The 24,068-nt window shown below is 40.7% G+C and overlaps 2 protein-coding genes across 2 annotated transcripts; both read left to right on the top strand.

Moving 5' to 3' along the window:
- PERP (p53 apoptosis effector related to PMP22) lies at positions 1 to 10,128 on the top strand. The gene is made up of 3 exons (XM_081907226.1): positions 1 to 364; positions 7,701 to 7,844; positions 9,640 to 10,128. The coding sequence occupies exons 1-3, from the start codon at positions 151 to 153 to the stop codon at positions 9,861 to 9,863; spliced, it is 582 nt and encodes a 193-aa protein (XP_081763352.1). The 5' UTR covers positions 1 to 150; the 3' UTR covers positions 9,864 to 10,128.
- Positions 10,129 to 16,609: 6,481 nt separating this feature from the next.
- Positions 16,610 to 23,629, top strand: LOC309366730 (p53 apoptosis effector related to PMP-22-like). Its single transcript, XM_081905505.1, has 3 exons — positions 16,610 to 17,045; positions 20,402 to 20,545; positions 21,784 to 23,629. Exons 1-3 carry the CDS (start codon positions 16,844 to 16,846, stop codon positions 21,996 to 21,998), a joined length of 561 nt encoding a protein of 186 aa, XP_081761631.1. The 5' UTR covers positions 16,610 to 16,843; the 3' UTR covers positions 21,999 to 23,629.
- Positions 23,630 to 24,068: the final 439 nt, after the last annotated feature.

A 24,068-nucleotide genomic window follows, 5' to 3' on the forward strand; every position in this document is an offset into this window, starting at 1 on the left:
TCCTCGGTGCCTGGAATCTAGGCGCGGCTCTCTCCTCCCTGCGCGGAGATTAAAAGGCGCCCAGCTCCTAAAAGCGGCCTCGCGCGCGCGCACCGGCCCAGTCCAAGGGAACTTCTCCTCCTCTCCGCTTTCCCCACTCTTCTGCCCAACATGGTTCGCTGCGGCTTGGCCTGCTGGAGGTGCCGGTGGCTCCTGCCCCTTCTCTTGGGCTTAGCTATCATCCTGGGCATCATCGCCTTGTCTGGCAGGGGGTGGCTCGAGTCCGCCGAACAGCCTTACGTGCGCAAAGCCTCTCTCTGGTCGGACTGCATGAAAGCGAACGAAAATGATTTGAACTGGGAGTGCAGATCCCTGATGGATTATAGTGAGTATCCGAAATCGGGAGCGTGGGCTGGTTATGGGCTTCACAGGGACTGGACCATCCATGCACAACCAGGCATTAAAATAACTGGGGAGGGGGAAAGGGGGCAGAATCTAAATCATCAGTTCTGGCCTAAGTGGCTAAACTGGTGCCTGAAAATGCACCGGTAAGAGGCCCAGGATGCATTGTACAAAGGTCACCTTTGCTAACGTTGCCTGCTGTTAAGGAAATGCTATTCGTATCTGGGCCTTGTGAGAGTTGTGAGAAGCGTTGGCATATTTGTGGCTGTTAACTAAAACTATCCGATCCCGGTAGAAGAAAGTTTGGGATTTGGTGAGCCTGGGAGGCAGAATAGGACTGGGCTGGCATTGAATTAGGCAACAGGGAGAGGAAAGACTAAGAAAAACTGCTAGGACCTGCGGGAGAGGCAGGGATAAGAATTAAAAAAGCAACGCCTTGCATGCTCTCAGATTGCTCAGTTAACTGTTTTGATGTGTAATGAGAACTAGACTTCAACAAAAGAAGAGGACATTATTCAATTATGCCAGTGACTTGTACGATCATTCTCTTCATTTCAAAGGGCCTTGGATGAGACCACACCCTTCACCCTATCAAATGCTATTTTGTTTAATTTTGAGAAGATTTGTCCAGCGGCTTTGTTGCCTGCTTGTTTGAAGTGCACAAGATGTCCGTTGTGTGGCAGGGATCCTTGCGTGGCAGCTTCTGAGTTGCTTGGTGGCTTGACCTGATGGAATAATTTTGGAACGTGACTTTCCATATACAGTGGTACCTCGGGTTACATACGCTTCAGGTTACAGACTCTGCTAACCCAGAAATAGTGCTTCAGGTTAAGAACTTTGCTTCAGGATAAGAACAGAAATCGTGCTCCGTCGGTGCAGCGGCAGCAGGAGGCCCCATTAGCTAAAGTGGTGTGTCAGGTTAAGAACAGTTTCAGGTTAAGAACAGACCTCGGAACGAATTAAGTACTTAACCCGAGGTACCACTGTACAGGTTTACTTCTGCTCTAAAATCAACACTTTCTCACGAAGTAGTATATTACTATTTCAAAGCATGTAAAAACGTTCAGAATTTTTATATGTTGGCTGTGAACGTGCTAATTAGTCTTGGAAAAATATAAAATTTAGCATTCAATAAAGACAAGTTGCATTCTGTCAGCAGAATAGGCACAAATAGTAGGTAACAGTTATTCCTTTGGGTATAATGCAGTAAATGTCAGCCGTATACATAGGCCATGATCCAAGTATATGTGTGATTGACGGAGGCCCTATGAGACTTTCTTCTTTGAATGCCAGACTCTGCAGAGCTGTTTCTGATTCTTCAAATTGGTGGCATAGAAGAAGTCATGCAAGAAGTTCAGCTCTCACTCAACAAAAAGAACTAAAACAAAACAAATCCAGATTTTGCAGTCTTTGTAATACATTATTGGGAGGGGTGTTGTATGGTGCCCAGGAACTAATATAACAGTGAGCACTTGGATTTTAGGAACAGAGAAACCTTATTGCTACTTAGTGTGGCCCTTAAAAACAGGCTCCTTACACGATTTTACCTTCTGCCCATTGAAAATGGCTGCTGTGGGAGAAGTTCGGGGGAAGGTGTCAATCCTTATAATGGAGTGAAAACAAAAAATGGTCCCTTAGTTGTGTTACTGCTGCACTTCTCTTGGAGGGTGTGAGAGGGGAAAGCATGCCAGGAAACTAGGTAAAAGGGAACTCCCCACACCAGCAACAAAAAGGATATAACAACACTGGGGTGTTTTACAAGACTGCCATGACCCATACTTCGAGCCATACAATTCCTCCCTGCAAATATGGGTATAATAATGATGGACTTTTTCCTGCATTGGCAGATACATTTTAAATTGCTTTTAGTGGACATTTTAAAATGCTTTACAAATTCAGTAGTGGGGTGTGGGGTGGAAAGCCCATTTTAGAAATCTCTTATATAGAAAGCTGAGTTAGAAAGATCATGAATTGTCTTCACAATTTGTTTTTGTGTAAGAACACTACTGCCAAGTCACAGCTATCCTGGATTTCTGAATTGTTGTCTGAGGGGCACATATTCACCAGGCAAGACAGAAAAAGCTTTAACAATGAACATCAGGAAACAGAACTCCTTTTCATGACTTCATTCATTGCTTAAAAACACTGAAAGGGTGCCCTCGCTTCAGACGTCAAGGAGATAAAGAACTATACAACTTTTAGAAGACACCTGAAGGCAGCCCTGTATCAGGAAATTTTTAATGCTTGATGCTTTATTATGTTTTATATATTCTGTAAGCCACCTAGGGTGGCTGGGAAAACCCAGCCAGATGGGCAGGGTGGTAATAATAATAATAATAATGGCCATAATCCCGCCTCCATGTTTTTCATCTTATCTTGGGTTGTAGAAGGACTAGAGACTTTGTTTTTTAAATTAACTCTGGAATCATCTTTCACAGCAGCTGCCCCCTTACTGACACTCATGGGGAGTGGCAAGCCTGGCCCCACCCTAAAAATGTTCAGATGAAGGTCAGAACTCTCCTTAGGGATGTGCAAACTATATACTTGTTGGCTCTCTGTACACAGTTGACGGTTATAGACAAGCAACCATATCAGTGCTAGAGAAGCATAGATAAGACCGCTCCTATTGTGCTGTTTTGTTGCTAAGTTAAAAATGGTCACAGCTGCACTTTGCCTTTACAGTGTGCCATAACCCATCTGCTCAAGCAGACTACTGCAGATTTAATTGCAGCAGCTTATTTGTATTAGAGCCTCGTTTATTTTAAGTTGCAAGCTGTACCTAAACGTATCTTGAGGCACTTTTCCACTCATGCTTAAAAAACTGTTCTGGGTTGGAACCTTTTATAGGGAGCTTACAGTTTGAATATTAAATAAGTTTTTTAAAAATAAAAATAAATTTTTTGATGATGCTGGATAAGTATCATCTTAACTTGCTTCTTTTCTAAAGAAAGACATTTTTAGAGTCTTTCATATACATTATTAGAGGCATGTGTGAAGATGTCCAGCTGCTGTTATGCTACAAGCAGACTAGATTTTCCCATTCATCCTGCCATCCCAATTTACCCTGGGCCCTCCAGATTGGTGTTTTATTGTGGGTGTGTTCTGCAACATGTTCTTGGCATGATAGTAGTACATTACTGGTAGATTTGTTCTACTATAGTTTGTTCTGTGATGTGTCCCCACAAACTACAACATTATTGCTATCCAGTGGGGCTATAGTGTAACAAAAGTGGAACAAAAATAAACCAGAAGATTTGTGATTTAAAAAGTTGCCAGATTTAACCAAGAAGTTACAGTATATGCACTGACTAGAAATGAAGCAGTGTAACCTTTACAGGCACAAAGAGTATTGAAAGCGGAATTGCATGTGATCCAGTTTTTACTCTTTAAAGTAGATAGCCCCCAAAACACAACTTGCTAGCAAGGATCACCCATGTGGTTTGGAAGCTGATAATTTTTCATAGGAAATATTATGTTGCGTTGGCACCTTTCAACAGGTCAGGAAGGCGGAAGTAAATGGTGAGAACTGGAAGATATTTCCAGTCTACTGTAACTTAGAGTAGACTGGAAATATCTTCCATTTTCTAGGTAGGGAAAACTATGGGGTGAGGAGTAGTTCCTACCATGCATAGTGAGATGCTTAAAACATGACAGGTAGCTGCTATGAAATGAAGAAGTTAGGCTGTTGTGCCAGCCAGGTAGATTGGATTTTTAGAGAGACTGGTATGTATTCTCAGGTCATTTCCCTCAGCATATCTGTTATGTACCGACTGAGAACATGCGCAGATTTTTAGAAATACTGCTTTCCAAATAAGGGTGGTGTGCTTCAAATTCGTTGGAACTGGATGGGAGTCAAATCTCTCTACTCACTAAGATTGACTTGTCAGAATAAACAAGTTAGTTTGTAAGATTGCTACAAAAAGCCATTATGTTTTCTTTGTTAAAATATGGCAATGAATGCCGTGTGAAGCAGTCGCACAGAATGATGGTGGTGTGAGAGATTTCTGGTTGAACTCCTTCTCTGCTAGTGCTTCTTCCCCACCCTTCCCAAGTATAAAGAAGCTTAACTTCAAGAAAGAATACTTGTTGATACAAACCGTCCTTGGCTGCAGCTTCATGATCAAGCTTGTACTTGCTGGCTTTGAGTATTGCAGAGGGTATGGAAAAGAGCCACACCCTACATATGAAGGGATGGGAGGGAACCTCTGCTTGTAATGATTTCTAAATTGCCAGCATCTTAATTCAGATTTGTCTGAGAACCAAATTAGACTTAACTTTGGAATAATGAATCTCTTTCCTCAGGTTTTCTTTTTTGTAATGAAAACACAGCCCAAGGAAGCTTCTTGCATGGAGTACAGAAATGGGGAAGAAACCGGGCAAGTTTCTTCTCCTGTATGGCTGTATTTCCCCCTCAAAATTAACTCCCATCAGTAGAATATATATATATAGCTATTGTTTCCCTTGCAGCTGGGCAGGGCAACTCTAAACTGTGGTTAAGCATTATGTCAACAATATCAATCACAGTTAATACTTAAGAGTACAGTGGTACCTTGGGTCAAGAAATTAATTCGTTCTGGAGGTCCATTCTTAACCTGAAACTGTTCTTAACCTGAGGTACCACTTTAGCTAATGGGGCCTCCTGCTGCCACCACTGCGCAATTTCTGTTCTCATCCTGAAGCAAAGTTCTTAACCCGAGGTACTGTTTCTGGGTTAGCGGAGTCTGTAACCTGAAGCGTCTGTAACCCGAGGTACCACTGTATCCCCTCTTAACCAGTTTGGTTAGCAAACCATGGTTAGGAAGGAGTAGAACCATAATGTTAACCATGGTTAGCACTCACCTATTCAGGCATTATACTCTTATGTAAACTCAACACATGAAGAGGAGCAGGGCTGAGAAGGCCCTCTGTACCCTGCATCACCTGTGCCAGGTAGTCATTTCTGTGGAGATCTCTGCTGGGAGACAGCTTTCTCATGTGCAGCTGAATACTCGGAGGCTTCCATGCCACCCATGTGACCACGAGTGTATGTGAGGCACAGGCAGGGGAGTTTGTAGGTGACATGATGCGGCATGGGGCAATTCAGCACAGCCCCACTCCTGCCTGACGTATTGAGTTTCCAGTGAAGCATGATGCTGCCTGAAGAGGGTTATTCAAGCCAAAGAAGGGTAGGGAAAATGTACAGAGGCAAAGGCATGTGATCATATAAAAATAAATGACTGAGCCCTGAATAGACACAGAGATTTTAGGAGTGGCTTGCTCGCTGGAATGATAATAATTATGTCTATTATTACTGTTGCGCCATCACTGTAACAATTATGATCAGGATCAAAGTTTAACAAGCCCAACTGCTTGGGTGTTTTCATATTAGCTTTTCCAATCTCCCCAGGACCACAAACTTACAGACACAGCATTCATAATCATTTGAGGTACAAAGAAGCTTTATAATTAAGAGTTTCCTGAATTATTGTGTGTGAAGCATCTTTATAGCTATAAACTGTTCTAATCAGTGGATTCATCATAGACCTACATAGCCGAACCCACTTTTGTCCTTTTATTTATTAAATAATTGCCTGTTACTAACCCTTGTGACTGATTTAATTCTGAGACACAGCAGGAAAAAAACAGGATTATTTAAGGACTGCTCAAGCTGATGGTCATGGTTAAAGCACTGAAACTGGAGACAAGCTGTGGGATCAGTCACTTCCTCTCTCCAGCTCTTTTTAGTTTCTTTCTTTCCCTTCCAGATTTAATAATGGTTAAGGGTTATATCATCCTTAGAGACAATTTGGGACAAATGCAATTAAGCGGTATGCCTTTAAAGATGTTGTGTAAACAGGAATGCGCAACACAAGCTAAGATCTGCTCTCCTATGCCATCCTTAGAAGCCTATTTTGGCATTAAGCAGTATATAGATAACAATAATAATCCATATGTAATAATAACACATGGTTTAGCATAATAGGAGTGAGCACTGGGCTTGAACACTACCTTCTCTTCCTCTGGCACACCTTTGTGAGGGTTTTGGAAGCTTTCACTTCCAGTTTTGGCTAACTGCAGCTTGTTGTGATATCCAAACCTGGACAAACTGCAGTTAATTTTAACTATGGTTAGTGGAAACAAGCCAACTTCAAACCGTTGTTTATGAAGTTGGCTTGTCCTTATTAAATGCATGTCAGATTAACAACACTTTAGGGTTCAGACCTAATGCTAAACTGTGGTGTTGCATTATGTGTAAGCTGGGCATTATACAACCTTTTTTGTGCCCTCTACATTTAGATAGGGTGCATGTGGTGTTAGGGGAGGAGTAGTACCTCTGGCGGGGGTGCTCTTTCTGGGGTAGTTTGTCCATCTTTGGCCCCCCAACCTGCAAGCTGCTGGATTTAGTCCCATTTCTTGACTTGTGCATTTTCTGTCTCATTAAAACTGAACAGCTTCAAATCTGGGACTTTCATTGCAATTAAGGTTTTTTTTGCTTTCATTGCAATTAAGTTTTTACTGAATCTATACATTCCTTCTCTTAATAGCTTTTGATAAAATGATAGAATATGTTATTACCTCTTGCCTCCAGAGTCATGTAAATCCATTGTCTCACACTCTTAGGCTGTGTTCACATTACCAGCTTAAAGCACAGCTTTTTCTTAATATCTGGCTGTCTTAGATAGGGTATATGCAACACTGGATGCACCTAGACAGTTGAGCAGGGCCCAGAGAAGCAACATAATGTACAATAATAATATGATGCTGATGGAGGATAAGGCTATGAGTAATGATTGACTGCATGCTATCTCTTTGATCGGAGGCAGTGTGATCAAAGCGAATCTGAATACCAGTTGCTGCAGGAGGGCGATGGTGCAAGAGGGCTGTTGCCATTATGTCCTGCTTGTGGCTTTTCCACAGGTTGGTCACTGTGAAGAAACAGGATTCTGGGCTATATATCAGTATAGACAGGAAGCAACCATTTTACAGGTGTCTGATTGACGTGTGGTCACGCATACGCTCATCGCTGCTGACCCAGAAGTGGCCTGAAAATGGGGTGGGGCAGGCTTTTGCATTCACTGCCGATGCACATGGGGGTCAAGAATGGAGCCCCCACACAAAATGGTTGCTGGTTGTATATAAATCCAACAGGATTTGTGTCCTCCTTCTCTAAAAAAATCATGTGCGTTCTATTCACTGTTGTGTTACCTTGGAGCTGCATTCAAATTTTGCAAAATGTGAAATATGTGCTCTGCATGCATCACTAAGCTCTAAATTCATATGTGTGTGTATATATATATGTATAATAGCCTCTCTTTTTCTCCCCTTATTTTAAATCATAGGTTGGGGAAGAGCTTCTGCTGCTACATATCTTGTTGGCTTTGTCATCCTCTGCATCTGTTTCTGCCTAGCAGTCATAGCCTTTTCCATTGATATTCTACGGTTCAACTTTGTTCGAGGCATTGGAGGTTTGCTCTTCGTCGTTGGTAAGACTGCCCCTAAGAGAAACCGCTTTTAAACAATGGGCTTACACTGAATACAATGTGACTTTCCTTAGATTTGTTTTCCAGAATCTTCTTGGTCCTAGAGAAAACTTTGTTTTCATTTCAAAAACTAATCAGTAGTGACTATGCTTGTGTTAGTCGAGAAGTAATCAAGGTTGTAATATTTAGGGATGCATATCTGAGATTTGTAACAACACACACACACACACACACACACACACACACACAAACACACACACACACACACACACACACACACATTTTAAGGCACCGAACTCCCATCAACATTTATGTTAATTTTGACTTACAACCTCTGTAAGTCTCAGATTCTGACCTATAGAGCTCCTCTGTAGGAGAGCCATTTTCCATGTTGGGGGGAAATAGGGACTACTTTCCCCTGCACCAAATCCATCTTGACCAACTGCCAATAAAGACTGTGAACAACTGCTACACAGGTACATAATGCTATAGTTTCTGTGATTTCTGCAATTGCAGAAGTAGCAGCAGAGATAATTTTTTAACTTGTTTTCACTGCAGATTCACACGCTTCCTAGGACTAGTTACAGAAAAGATAGTGGCTGCTTTAACTAAATGCCTTGGATGCAAATGTTTAACTGTGCTTACTTGAAACTGAAAGTAAAAGTTTCTGATCTTTGGCCTGGAGGAGCAAGCAGGAGGGTGAATAGATAAACCCCAGGCTCATGCATGTGTTAATAAACCATTGCTTACTGTTACAGCCAAACTAGACCATTATGTACTTTAGCAGTCAAATGTCATTGTTTCTAGGAACTAAATTATCTTGATTTTCAGTGGCAGATACGTCTTATATGTGTTTTAAGGTATTAGTGTTGAGGTGACTCAAGACATGTGTGTTCACAGGGTGACTTGCATGCCAGGCTGAAGCCGCTGCTAGCGTCCTTAAACACAGGTCCTGCTTTAGGAACGCTCGCTGTGCGAAATTCACTTATCTGAACACAAGGAATTAGTACCCAAACCTTGCTATGTGCAAGATTCCTAGGGTCTGGAGTGTATTAGAAATTTCCCCATAGTAATCAATGCACATTGTTGACTCGCTATGCAAATGAGAATCATGGACACATTGTATGAATGCTTGCCTAACAAACAATTTTCAGGGAATGCATTGTGTTCCTAAAGCAGGAAATGCATGTACATTACATGACATTGCTTGAGATGCAGCACCCTCAAGTGGAGGCAGCTGACACATTTTCCTGATTTTGTACACCCCCATCATTCCTTCTTCCTTTTTATACTGCAACATACAGGGTTTTTGTGTGTGGATAAATTCCCAGTTATGTGAAGAATTTCCACGACTGCTGGGAACTTCAGGCACTACTGTGGAAACTTATTGACACTGCAAACCCATACCAGTTCCTAGTATCCTGCAAAGAATCCTGGGAACTGTAGTATTGAGGTGCTAAGAATACTCTGTTACAAAACCCAAACAATTTCCCAGCTTCTCTTGGAAGGGGGAATGACTGCTAAAACCACTTTGAGTCTGTGGTGTTGATAAGCTAAGTGTGTCCAGTTTGCAAGGCAAGTACTGAGTTGAACACTCTTTATTTCATCTGCTCAGAAATAACACAGAGTTAATGATTCTGGAACGCCCAGCGTGAGGGTGCTGCAACCAGTCTGTAATTGTAGGAGTAACTGATGAAACATTTAACAAGTATACAGTTAGCTTCAAATAAGTTTCTCAGGACAAAAGGTTATTAATTTAACTCCTAATTTGTTTTTCTTCGCTTTTTTTTCCATTCAGCTGCTTTCCAAATTATAGGCCTGGTCATCTATCCAGTGATGTTTGTGGAGGACATTCCATTGACAGGAAGCAACATGTTCAGCTGGGCTTATGGCTTTGGCTGGGCAAGCACTGTGATTGCGATAGGCTGTGCCTTCTTTTTCTGCTGTCTCCCCAACTGGGAAGATGAAGTCTTGGGCAACATCAAACCCTACCCCATCTACAGCAGTGGCGAACGTGTTTGATATGGAGTTAGTAGAAAAGATCGCTTTCAGTAAAGAAAACTATATCGTTTCTGGCTTGTGGGAAAGAGCATGCTTATATTGCCCTGTTTTCATTTGGCATAGAATTCCTAGCTTTGTTCTAATAATTAAGCCAAATTTCACAGTTCGTTTTTAGTCTTGTATCCATTTTCAGATCTGGCAGCTGCTGTTTTTACAAGGAAGACAGAATAAATTGTGTTTTGATGGTTAATACAAGTTTCCTTTTAATAACCTCAAAAGAAAGTAAGATGTGTCTCCGTGTGGCTTGTTTCTATGTTTTGATATTTTACTGAGTAAATTCCTTTTACACTTTAAGACCAGCACAACCCTTAGAGTCTAGGTTTGCAGGATTCTTATCCAGTAATGTCAGTCTGATGTGAATTTTAGAAAAAACTAAAAGCAGTTACAGCAAGATAGTGTCTGTGAGAATGCTTTGGAAAAGTGCAGAATAAATATTTATACATTTTGCACAAGAGGGATATCATATCCATGAAATGAGAACTGTAGCTTTCCCAGAGATGTCTAAAAGCTGGTTACAAAACTAGCCGTAATCATATGATATGAGATAAGATGGGCAATTATCAAGCAGTGAGATAGTATATTGCAGGTTTTTAAATCTATGGCGATGCTCCTCCATAGTCGATCACATCTAGGAGAGTTAAGCATGTGCTTAGCAGTGCAATCCTATAACTCTTTACTCTGAAGTAAGCCCATTGAGTTACTGACAATAGAATTGCAACCTGGGGTTCCCAAACTAAAATTAGTGGGACTTAAAAGTGTTTAAATTTGGGTTCTGTAACTTGGATGATGACAAATATTTTTAGGTTTTCAAAGTGTCCAGATGTTAAATGCTATATGCAGTGATGGACAGGATTAAAGTGGTACTATTTTGAACACAATATTTTTTGAAAAGGTTATTATGACTGGAAACCTTGATTGGAATATGTGTATACTTTCATATACTTAAAATATTTTCTAAATGTATAAAACCTATGTTTATCATGATAGTCATCATGATTTAAAGTATATTACTAAGGAGAGTTTGGAAGATCAAATATCAGTTTTATACCTTTTTACAGGGGTTTTTGTATTTGCAGAAATGTTGTATATTGTGATTTATAACTTCAGACATGGCTGTTTGATGTATTTTATAATTCTCATTGTCCAAACGAATCCATCCACTGTTGAATAATTTGCTTAATAAAGGTGGTAAAGCAAAATAAGTTCTCAAGAAAAAACTAATGCGCTCTGAAATGTGATTGCTGCCTCACTGTATGTATATTAAATCACAAAACATAGCAACACACAAGCAAAGAATACAAAAGTTTCTTTAAAAGTTTGGAATATTTGCTGTTTTTTAAATAAATGGTTGTACTTATTGTCAAACTTTGCAAAACATCTAAATAGACAAAAAATGAGTGGGGTGGGTTTTTTTTAAGTGAGAAAGCTTAAGGAAGGTAAGACTCAGCATGACTGTTACCATTTGACTGTTCACATAATATCTTTTTTGAGTAACTCATGCAGATGTCTGTCAACATTGAGCTGTATTCAGTGCTCTGCATGCTTAGTTCTGCTGTCTCCTTCCCCTGTGCATTCCCAAAATCTTTTCTGGAGTGTCCTCTTCTGGAGGGGACAGAGGAGGAAATTCCATTCCATTACAGAGGTATGTTGCAGCAGTGGAACTGCAGCATTGGATACTGCTTGTCACTTTTAAGAACTTAGGTAAAGGTAAAGGTACCCCTGCCCGTATGGGCCAGTCTTGACAGACTCTGGGGTTGTGCGCCCATCTCACTTAAGAGGCCAGGGGCCAGCGCTGTCCGGAGACACTTCCGGGTCACATGGCCAGTGTGACATCGCTGCTCTGGCGAGCCAGAGCTGCACACGGAAACGCCGTTTACCTTCCCGCTGGTAAGCGGTCCCTATTTATCTACTTGCACCCGGAGGTGCTTTCGAACTGCTAGGTTGGCAGGCGCTGGGACAGAGCAGCGGGAGCGCACCCCGCAGCAGGGATTTGAACCGCCGACCTTTCGATCAGCAAGTCCTAGGCGCTGAGGCTTTAACCCACAGTGCCACCTGTGTCCCGTTTTAAGAACTTACACAGTTCTTAAAAGTGGAATTTGATAGGTGATGACAAAGAATGTCTCCTTTTAATTTCCGCCTGGTTCCGCCCATGGTAAGTCAGCAGTGTGCTTTCACCTCCAAAGGCCAAACCCATCTTTTGGTACAGTCTTTCTCAACCTGGTGCCTTCTGGATGTTGTGGACTCCCAACTCCCATCATTCCTGACCCTTGGCCATGCTGGCAGGTGCTGAGGGGGGTTACAGTCCAAGAGCATCTGGAGGATTGGTCAAGAACACGACATTTCCTTGAGTATTGGTTAGCGAAGGCATCTCCAAAGATAAATCCAGGCTGATAATCAGTCATGGGTGTTCATGCACATAGTAGTGGCATTATGTCACCAGTTGAAATGGCGTTTAAGCATGCCATGGGGTTCTCTCCTCCTCAGGCACATACTTAAATGGATGTTTTGAGTCAGCTCTTAAAACATTGGTCCTTTTCAGCAGAGGATTTACATTTGCATGCCTTGGAAGTTGTGCTGAAGTTGTTTGATAAAATCGTATCTGGAGCACCTCCTAACATGATCAATGAAATGAAGAGGGAGTTTAGTATTAGTGCACGGCTTACACTTGCAAACTCTTTTGTTGTTTTTAATTATAAGACTTAAACAGGACATGTAGCTTTTATTAAGTAGAGTCAGCCTTCCATTTGCCATGGGATAGCAAGATTTAAATAACTCCTTTTTGTACCCCTCAGTTGCTACAGCAGTTATTGTCCTGTTTTTTAATGGAGCCCAGTCTTCATGCCCTACAATCTACCCTCAGTAGGAACAAATGTTTTAAATTCAACAAAATGTGTCCTAAATCTGTAGGGGGTGGGATGATTTTGGTTTGTATAGACTAGGGATATTTTTAGGACACATAATTTGTTATTTTGCTTAATGGCTTATGTTCAGATGTTTTAGAGTAGTAAGTCTGTTTTTAATAATTGCTTGTACTAATTGATCAGGCTTTTGGATCATATGGACTTCAGTTGAATAAACAGTTCTGATAAATTAAAATGGGAGTGTTTCATTAGAAAATGACATGCATGCCTTGCATTGGTTATGCAGAGAAATATTTTTTGCTCTATAAGACGCACCAGACCACAAGACGCACCTAGTTTTTGGAGGAGGAAAACAATAAAAAAAATATTCTGAATCTCAGAAGCCAGAACTGCAAGAGGGATTGCTGCGCAGTGAAAGCAGCAATCCCTCTTGCTGTTCTGGCTTCTGTGATAGCTGCGCAGCCTGCATTCGCTCCATAACACACACACACATTTCCTTTTACTTTTTAGGAGAGAAAAAGTGAGTCTTGTAGAGCAAAAAATACGGTAATTTAAAATAAATATCTTTTGACTTTTTAAAGAATAATTTCGGTATGCATTTGTAAATAAATGAAGTGTTTTAAAATTATAAAAGTTATATTATGCTAATAAAATGGGGAAATGTTTTTTAATTTTTTTTAAAAAAAGCAGAGGGTTGGTGTTATTGACAAGATAGTTAGAACACAGGCAATGGCTGTGGATTACAGATGGTCTATTCTCACCATCACAGAGGGTGTGGTGACTTCCAGCAAAAGTCAGTTTGCACCCAAGACAACTGAGTAAAGCCTGATGCAATTGTGGAGACATTATTTTCACATGCCATTGCAAATCACCCAGTGGCATGCTGGAACCAGCAGAGGTTGGCTATATTCCAAGCCAAAATGGCATACACTACTTTTACAGAGGCATGTGCTTTGAGGTGAGTCACAGCGCCCCAAATCTTACAAAAGACACTGCCAGCAAGTGTCTTTCCCAAAGCAGCTACACACTTCTAGTTTGGCAACAGAAGAGCCAAATCAAGATGATAATCTTCATGTGACTAGTTCTGGCCTTAAGGACTCTAATTGCTCCTCTTAGTTCACTCCCAGTAGCCAGGAATGCTGATTGGTGGGAGAAATGGGAAATAGGGGAAATGGAATTGCGCCTCCTGGCTGGTTGATGTAATTAAATAGTAGCAGTCCACATTAACAGTTGATGATAAACCTATCCTCCATTCAATTTTCAGATCACTTGTTCATCACATCTTATCTAGCCTTTCATTCCCACAGAAGGGCTTTATACTTGTCACAGAAGTCACACATCTTACCCTAGCCCCACCACTCAAAACAAAAAAAATTCCTTCCAGTAGCACCTTAAAGACCAACTAAGTTAGTTCTTGGTATGAGCTTTCGTGTGCATGCACACTTTTCGTGCATGCACACGAAAGCTCATACCAAGAACTAACTTAGTTGGTCTTTAAGGTGCTACTGGAAGGAATTTTTTTTGTTTTGACTATGGCAGACCAACACGGCTACCTATCTGTAACTAGTCCCACCACTGACATTCATATAGGGCAGGTGTGGGGAGCTTTTGGCTCTCAATAACTTGCTGTACTACAGCTACCATCACCCTGGTCATTGGACATGCTTGCTGGGATTGATGGGAGTTGTAGTTCAGCAACATCTTGAGAGCCTGATGTCGGGGATATCCTTAACGTGTTTCACCCAATGCACAAGGGGCAGGGTGGGGCCCTGTCGCCACCACCCCCGCCACCGCCACTACTACTGAAATACATGCCAGCCATCATTCCACACACACCCCTTGCACCAAAGACCTCTACCTCTGCATCTCTGGCCAAATGAATGACCAACAGGGGAGATGACCATGAACACGTCAGTAGCTGCCCTTTAATCTCCTCATATTCATTTTGTGAAAAGTATTGTGTGCATCCTATCTTAAAGTACCAGTTTAATCAGTTTCCTGATTAAACTTAACAGCTTGGAGAAAAGAACAAGTCATAGTACAGATCACTAAACGGTGAAGTGAAAGAACAGCCCCTTAATTACCATCCTTATTTTTTTCCTTATTTTGCCATTGTTGTTGTTGTTTAGTCATGTCCGACTCTTCGTGACCCCATGGACCAGAGCACGCCAGGCACTTCTGTCTTTCACTGCCTCCCGCAGTTTGGCCAAACTCATGCTGGTAGCTTCGCGAACACTATCCAACCATCTCGTCCTCAGTCGTCCCCTTCTCCTTGTGCCCTCCATCGTTCCCAACATTAGGGTCTTTTCCAGGGAGTCTTCTCTTCTCAGTTTTGCCATTACAGCAGCTTTTAAAAACATCTTTAGTATGCAAACGTACATTAGGGTGCCTTAAATTCTCCAACAAGCAGATTCATTACGACAGCCTTGGCCAATCTTGTGCCCTTCAAATGTTTTGCAGTTATAGTCCAAAACATTTGAAGGGCACTAGGTTTGTGCAGATTGCATTATAAGATTCATGTTCTTACATTTCAAAAGTCTTAAGCACTAGGGGGAAAAGAATGGGAGGTATCCATTCAAATATATAAACAACAGAAGGGAAATTATTACTGTGGTCTGCTTACAAATGCATCCTTACTCAAAGAGCAGCTCAGCAAAACTGCTGCGGTTTTGGACAAGAGACAGTTGCTGATACAATGAGAAGTTCCTCCTTGCTCCCCAGCCAACTGCTATCTGTCTTTGGATCATGTGGAGAAGTAACTCCCACAGCAACAGTGCTGGGGCGTGGAGTCTATGATCCCACCCTTTCCATTTTAAAAGGACCGACTAAGGGCATCTTGCCTGAGGGGCCCTCACAGTCTATCATTTGTCATTCAATCTACTACATAACTAACAAGATTGGTTTCACGACATATTTTGTGCAGATGTTGTGTTGTTGCCCAAAATAAATTCCAGTTGGCCGCCATTTTTAAAATTTCCAGCTTAGGCTTCTGAAATGGTTTGGGATAAGAGTTAGGTCTAACATTAGGTTGCCCTCAAAACCCCATCTAAATTGGTTGAATGGTGAATATGCAAGAGCATGTTTGTGCTGGTGAGGAGCTGACATTAGCTGACTTGACTGCTAGCTGTGGTTTTAGGGTCAACGCAGACCCTCCAAGTGTGCCTATTTTCCAGGGATGTCCCTGATTTAGAGAAGCTGTCCCAGTTTCTGATTTGATCCCAGAATGTCCCACTTTTCCTTAGGATGTCCCTATTTTCATTGGAGAAATGTTGGAAAGTCTGGTCAATGCTAAACTGGAGACTTAGATAAAATCAGATTTGGATTCAGCAAATCAAAATTCATTTCATAAAGCTCTCAGGCAAACACACTCCCCTCAAATAGCCTCAAAACATGGCTGGCTGCATAGCTGGCACTGCCTCCTTTTCATTGACAGATTATTGTGAAACCACAATTTCTCTAAGAGAATTTTAAGCCTTTTCGCCAAAGGAACAACTCCTAAGTATATTTAGTGGAAGCCATCACTGTTACAGTAAGATAAAATTAAACAATGATTGTTTGAATGTATGGATAATATAGCCTATCAGTATCACCCTCAAGTGGCATTGGCACGACCTTCTGTTCATCCTTCATAAAGGTAAACCAACGGCTAATATTGTTGTTCACCATCTTTCTTTTCTCTCTTCCCGCCAATACATCACACTGCTCTTTGCTGTGAAATCTTAAAGCCAGGAAAGGGTAAAATGCTAATGGCAATGGGCCACAATAATCATTTAATTAGTAGCAAAAAGAAAAAGAAAAGGGAGGGCGGGTTTCAAGGTGTGCACAGCCCTGAATTTTCTTTCCAGCTCAACAGGTTGTTGCAGCTACTTGTTCAGTGAAATGTAGGTGGAGCTTTTTCCTTCAGCGCCTGTCTGGATCACAAAGCTGCTCGCTGTCTTTGTCTTTCTTCCTTTCTCTTTTTCACACACACACACTTTTCATAAACCTTTATTAAACTACTGTTTTTTCCAGGCTGCTGAAGCAAATAGTAGGAAGACTTTTTTGCTTATCCGTCAAACCACTAAAGAAGACCCAAACAAGATGGTTCAGTATGGTCTGGACTATACACGCTGCAGATGGATCATGCCTCTTCTTCTGGGCTTAGCAATGATCTTTGGTATCATTGCACTGGTTGGTTGGGGCTGGGTAAACTCAGAAACCCGACCGTTTATGCAACAAGGCTCGTTATGGAGATTATGTACTGAACGAGAAGAATGGGAATGCATATCGCTCATGGATTTTGGTAAGAATCACAGTGGTAAAGACTATGATCCAATGATCGTGATTAGTCTACTCAAGCTTTATATCTATCTATCTATCATCTATCTATCTATCTATCTATCTATCTATCTATCTATCTATCTATCTATCTATCTATCTATCATCATCATCTTTCTTTCTTTCTTTCTTTCTTTCTTTCTTTCTTTCTTTCTTTCTTTCTTTCTTTCTTTCTTTCTCTATCATCTATCTAATTTATCATCTCCTATTTGAAAGGAGAGCTTAGAGAAGAAAGTAATTACCTTTCATTGGTAAATATGTGTAATGTTTTCTTCTTATTCTGGACTTGAGTGCTTCTGCTCACTTTCACCAATATCTCCTAAACTTTTCTTCAAAATTTACATGTTCAGAAATTATTTTTAAGAATGAATTTTAGCAATTATGACAAGGAGTGATCTTGAAATGCTAGCATGAGGCAAAATCCAGTTATATAAATGAGTAATCTTCTCTCAGGCTTTCAAGGAGCGATTTTATATCCATGACAATAGAACAAGTGCTGACAATATAAGCAAAGTTTGGTTAACAGCTTCCTTTTTATCTCCCCTGGACTTTCCACCATGACAAGAAATAGCTTTGGGTAGACATGGAGATGTCATCAGGCAGAGAATCCATAAAAGAAAGCATACTGTAAAGAATTGTTGTGTGGAACTGAGCTTTGCATATTCAGAAGAATCATGTGATAGAGCCTGTGTTGAACTGTGTGGGGAAAGCATAATATTAATGAATAGGAAGGAAATCTATTTGGACAAATGGTGTAATGTATATCCAAACCGTCACTTTGGGTAATTTTCTGTTTAGCAAATCTATATCTACAGTAGAATAACTTTGGTCTACTCTAAGATGTCATTCCTCATCTCTTTCTTAAGATATGCCCTGGGATGAAGGCCTCCCTAAAGCATCTTCTTAATACAGACTCCCTGTTTCCCATATAACATCAATTTTGAAATCCATATGACTTCCTTCTGCTTCCTCTTGTGATTCACAAGAGTTTATGTTGGGTTAATCAGCAATTGCAATAATTGTCAGGATGAAAAAAATGTTAAAATAGGAAGTGAAAATCTGGGTTGTGAGCTGGGTCAATTTATGAGCTGGTCATAATATGTAAAAATGCAAAACTACTAGTAAAAAGTAAGTGCTCACCGTTTTGGTCAATTGACACACAGCACCACCCCTCCCTGGTGGATATGTTAATTCTTAGTGTTCTCCTGTCAAGTTTGGGAACTGATTTTAGGACTCAATGATCAAAATACTTCTGTTTCTTCCTCACCCTTTAAATAAGAAATGTGAATTTGGCTTTATAAGTATTCCTTTGTGGTTTGTATGTAATGTTTCAGCCATTCTTAAGCATGTACGGTTATATTAAATAAATGTGAAACTCTCTCTGCTAGGTGGTAAAAGATGGGGACGTTACTTTAAGGCTGTAATCCCTATGCATACTTACCTGAAAGCAAAATTTAGAATTATGTTTTATGTTTTAAAATTCATTCTTTTCCCTGAGGAATTCTCGGCACTGCAGTTTGTTGTTGGTAAACTACAGCACATTGCAAATCTGTGATTGGTAAACTACAGTGCCCAGAATTCTTTGAGGGAAAGAATGTGCTTTGAATGTGCTTTAAAGGTATAGTGTGTACAATAGTCTGATACAGATTCTTCCATATTTTTGTTTGGCTTTGAGCCAAATGCCATTATACATCTGTGGGGAACCTGTGGCCATGTTAGATGTTGTTGGACTTCCATGATCCCCAGCCAACATGGCCAATGGTCAAGCATGATGAGCGAGGTAGTCCAGCAATGCAGTACCACAGGTTCCCCACCATGCCATAAAAGATGGATGGAGAGTTAGATAAAGATCTCTGGGTTGCATCTTGTCTCCCTAGGCTTTTCTCCCCCCAAAGACTGCCTTTCCCCCATTCTCCTTCTTAGAACAATTGACCAGCATTGGCTGGGTGACAATATGAGAAAAACCTTGCAGAACTTGAGATGCTTTGCAGGCCTAAAGTTTCCAAATACGTTAGCAATGATTTCTATATTGTTTATTTTTTCATTATTTTGTTCCAAAATAACACCAGCATTTTAATCAAGCTATGCAAATACACATATATGATACAGTAAGACTTCAATAGTATTTAGTCAATTAATTGGTTAGTTTAATAGACTAAAACCATTTTGATCAATTAAAAAGGTGCCCCTGATCAATTGGCTGGTATATTTTACATATTTCTATTTTGTGTGCATGTTTGTGTGTGTGTCTTAGCAAAACTGCAAACTGCAACTCCTATTTTTAAAAAGACATTCCCTCTCAAGTGCTAGGGAATGGGGAATGCCTCTTGTAAGATTATGCCTGTTGGGACACCAACAATTCCCATAGAAAGTATAATAGATTGAGAGAGTCAATTTCAGTTGACTGTGTTGTTCAATTTAAAAAGCCAGTGGGATCATTAAACAGCAGTAATGCAGTTCTATGTACCTATTTACCCACCTACTGTATACGCTCAGGCACATAATATAATGGGCATAACAGTTTGCCTCAAAAACTTTAAATACCTGAATTAAAATCAGTGTGTGTGTGTGTTTTAAATACTCATTTCAGTAGCAGATGTTCTGCAACATTACACATTGAGTTTCAGGTTTTTAAGATCCTGACTGATTTAGTATTGATTTCATCTACATGAAGGTATATGAAAATCCCAAGGCGACTCTTTAAAATATTTATTTATTCATTCATTCATTCCCGATTGACACCCAAAGACTAGAGGCAGATGTGTACTCTGGATTGCTATCTCCCTGACACTTTGGGGTTATTCCTGCCTCCCCTATTCCCTTCAGCTTCTACACACAGTGTGTTAATGTGACAGGATATTATTACGGCTAAAGACATACAACAGTTCTTAAGACAACCAAGAGTCGTTTGAGCCAAGCTTTGCTTGTCTGACAGTCACCTCTGGACAAATAAGTTTTTGAAACAATACCATAACCTGGCAATCCAGCTTAACAGAGGGAAAAGTAGTTTGGAAGAAAAAAACTAATATCTATCACCAGACTTATGTTAAAAGCCCAGTTCATACAAAAAGGGGAGGACACACATCATATTTAACAGTTACTCAGTGGTTTTTCCCCCCTGGGGGTACGCAGGGGTACGCATACCCCTAAACATTTTGTGAATCTAAATTTAGCCTCATTGAGGGGTAGTATTTCAATATGAGTAGGAAAATGAGAGACCCTCAAACAATTTTTTTTAGGGAAAAAAAGCACTGCATATACTTGTACGGCTATCTTGGAATAACAGAGCAAAATGCAGCTAACTTTTATTTTTCTTTTCAGCCTGGGGTAAGGCTGCAGCGGCCACTTTCTTTGTTGGATTTGTAATCATAGTGATCTGTTTTGCCCTGGCCATCATCGCATTTGCCATCCCGACGCTTCGCTTCAACTTCATCAGAGGCATCGGAGGCCTGTGTTTTGTTGCTGGTAAGGCTGTGTTTTCAGAGCAAAGGGTGGATGCCTGGCTTTGGTCTGGAGAGAGTAGTTGCTTCTTTAGCTGTAGGGAAAGAGCAACAGACCTTCTTAAAGAGCACAATGAATCAGGAGCGTCCTTTTGCATAGTTGCAGTGGGTGTGGTGGTGCAGAGTGGCATGAATTCACAAAGATGCAGCTCAGTAATAATTACAGAATCACATGACAAAATAGTTAAACACACACACACACACACACACACACACACACACAATGCCTTAGGAATTGATGCCTCCTAAACCAGGCCATTTTACGTCTTTATAGCTTTATCATCACTGTCCTCATGGGTGGTCTGCTTCATAATCTCCAACCACCCAATCTTCTTTCTGCTACCTTCCTTAAGAGTAGGGATGGGGAACCTGGAACTCTCCATTTAAACTCCAGTTCCTATGAGCTGTAACTAGCCATTATTTTGGATGGGAATTCCAAACGTGGGATGCTACCACAAGTAACAACAACAACAACAACTTATTTATACATCACCCATCTGGCTGGGTTTCCCCAGCCACTCTGGACGGCTTCCAGCAAAATATTAAAATACAATAATTCATTAAATATTAAAAGCTTCCCTATACAGGGCTGCCTTCAGATGTCTTCTCAAAGTCAGATAGTTGTTTATTTCCTTGATGAGAGGGTGTTCCACAGGGCGGGCACCACTACTGAGAAGGCCCTCTGCCTGGTTCCCTGTAACTTCACTTCTGCAGTGAGGGAACCAGAAGAAGACCCTCGGTGCTGGACCTCAGTGTCCAGGCTGAACGATGGGGGTGGAGACGCTCCTTCAGGTATATTGGGCTGAAGCCATTTAGGGAAGCCCCTTTCTTGCATTGCCACCAACCAAATCTTAGACAGGGAAGAGGTTCTTATGGGAGGTTCCCTTCAGATACCCCGGTTGCAAACCTTTTAGGGCTTTATAGAGAAGAACCACCATCTTGGACTGAACCTGGAAACGAATTGAAAGCAAGTGCAGTTCTTATATCAACAGCATAATATGGTCTGAATGCAGAATGAATGCAGAAATTTATTGGATGCTGTCTCTTACACCAGCTGCAGTTTCTGAACACTCTTTTAGGGCAACCTTGTGTAGAGTGCATTGCACTAACCTGATCTCAATTCATGATGAAAAGGAATTATATTGTTTCTGTTTTCACCACCACTCATTTTTACTTAAAGTGTTTTTTCCTTCTTTCTCGCAGCTGTATTCTCTCTCATGGGCCTTGTCATCTACGCTGTAATGGTCTCAAAATATTTACGTGAAAATTACCCAGGAGGTATAAGGAATGAGCTCAGCTGGTCCTATGGCTTTGGGTGGACCATGTGTCTTATGGGTATAGGTATGGGATTCTTCCTTTGCTGCCTCCCCCTGTATGAAGATCATATTTTGGGAAATGTCAAACCTTATTATGCATAACTTCTAGGAAGAGCAACAGAGTCATGTTATTGATTTCCTAAACTTTTGCATGCCAGTTGTGTGCAGACTAAAATATCCCTCAGCCTCCACCACCACCTTAGCCAAACATTGAAGCAGTAGAGGGGCTTAACAGCTTTTTAAAACACATTGAAAAATATGCCAAAGTGTTAAAAACAATACGTTATTCCCACTTTCCTTTTTGGTTTGATGTAGAATAGTTAGATTTTTAAATAAACCTTTTTGGTTCCTAGGAAGAACCAAATTTTTTTGCCTTTCCTGTTTAACGGGCAGGTTATAGTGTAATTGCCTTTCTGTGGCAGAGTAGACCAATCAAGCATTCACTAATCAACTGGTGTGATTGAAGACTTACATATCAAATTGTGCATACTTAAATGAATCTGATCTGTTCCTATTGAAAGGGAATTTGGTTCCCATTGTGGTTGAGAACAGTCCACATACATCCTTTTGTTTTAACCAGTGGATTTTTAATAATTTGTAGAAGAAGAAATTGTCAGTGGTAGCATTATTTAGCGAAGGTAACCTGGCAACTTAATGGAAATCCTAAGAATTGAAATACTGAAATGTTTGTTTTAGTTGCTTAATATGTTAATTGAAACTGGATGAGTTTTATCAGTTGATTCTCTGGCATCTACAGTCCTTACATCCTTCAGGTGTTCCTATATTGCAGGGAAAAAAATCCCTCATGAGGTGTCCAAATTCTGCTGGTGTTTGCTACTCATGCCACCAGAAATGAAATTTTATGCACATGAAAATATATTTAAATTCATTGATCTCCATCTCTGGAATTTCACCTGCCTACTTGTGTGTTGCGAATACGCTGTGTAAGCCATAATGGGAGAAATGGCTGCAGACAAAATGGCACGAGTCAACTCATGCTCTTTCATAAAGACAGAAAAAAGCTATGCAAGGTAACCATTTGCCAATATTCCTACCGTGCTTTTGTATTAATCTCTTTTCGTTTATACATTTGCTTTATAATCACATAGCTATCCTCAGTGGTCAGTGCTTGGGGGTGGGGAGAAAGTGGCAAAAGTCCTTATTATGATATTTTCACTGAGGTAATTATTTTGTAATATATTTGTAATTCTGCACAACAATTGGTGAGAAGTAGCACAATCCCTCTTTATTATATAACTGGTGCTGCAGGGAGGAAAAGCCTAGTAGGTATTGAATTGGAAACTGCCTCACAAGGAACGGACCGTTTGATAGCTAGTTCCTTTATAGCAAGGATGCCTGCAGGAATTCTTTTTTTTTGGGGGGGGGAGGGGAGATGGAAAAAATAAAATCCACCCACCTGTTGATGCATTGTTACTGCTGTTTTCCCTTTCCCCCATCATTTATCCTGACCATCTTACAGGCTAACGCTATGCTTATTAAGCATGTATAGAATTGTAGCCTTAGATATTGTAAGCCTCACTGGCAGGAACTATGTCACTACTAAGTTCTGTATATTATACAGTATAATGTGTTAGTTAAGTGTTAAACCAACTGTAATTGTGGTTTGAATAGTTGAATTCCAACCCAAGTACACTGTTCTGACATAATTTAACTGCATGTTAAAGATTATATTGTATATTTAAAGCTGATTAATAAAAAGTTGCTGTCTCCCACTGTATGGTTAAAAAATGTGTTGGATTGATACGAAAATGCTTAAGGGCAGAGACCCACAACAGCTTAGGCATGTGGAAACGTTGCCTTTGAAGCCCATGAAATGGCACATTCATTTAAATATATGCTTTGGAGTTCTGCTAGATCAGAAATGCAGTTTGGAATCTATCCCTCCCAGTTCCATTAACATGAAGCAGCAGGTCCATGAAAAATTAGTGGCCCGTTGGCACCCACCTGGATCTTGTATCTGGATTGCCAAGCACACTATGAAAAGCATTACACAACGCAACCTCTCTCGCTTCAAATGGCAGGTGGGGTTTTGACATTGGGCTGATTCCCCGCCTCAGAAGCTCCTGTCCTACATAAAAGGTGTGTATAGTTTCATCAATGTGCATGGCACTTTACAAAGAAGAGATGTAGGAGGCCCTTATCCTGAGGGTT

This window comes from Podarcis melisellensis (genome assembly GCF_964234715.1).
Source record: "Podarcis melisellensis genome assembly, chromosome: 3".
Taxonomy (NCBI): Eukaryota; Metazoa; Chordata; class Lepidosauria; order Squamata; family Lacertidae; genus Podarcis; species Podarcis melisellensis.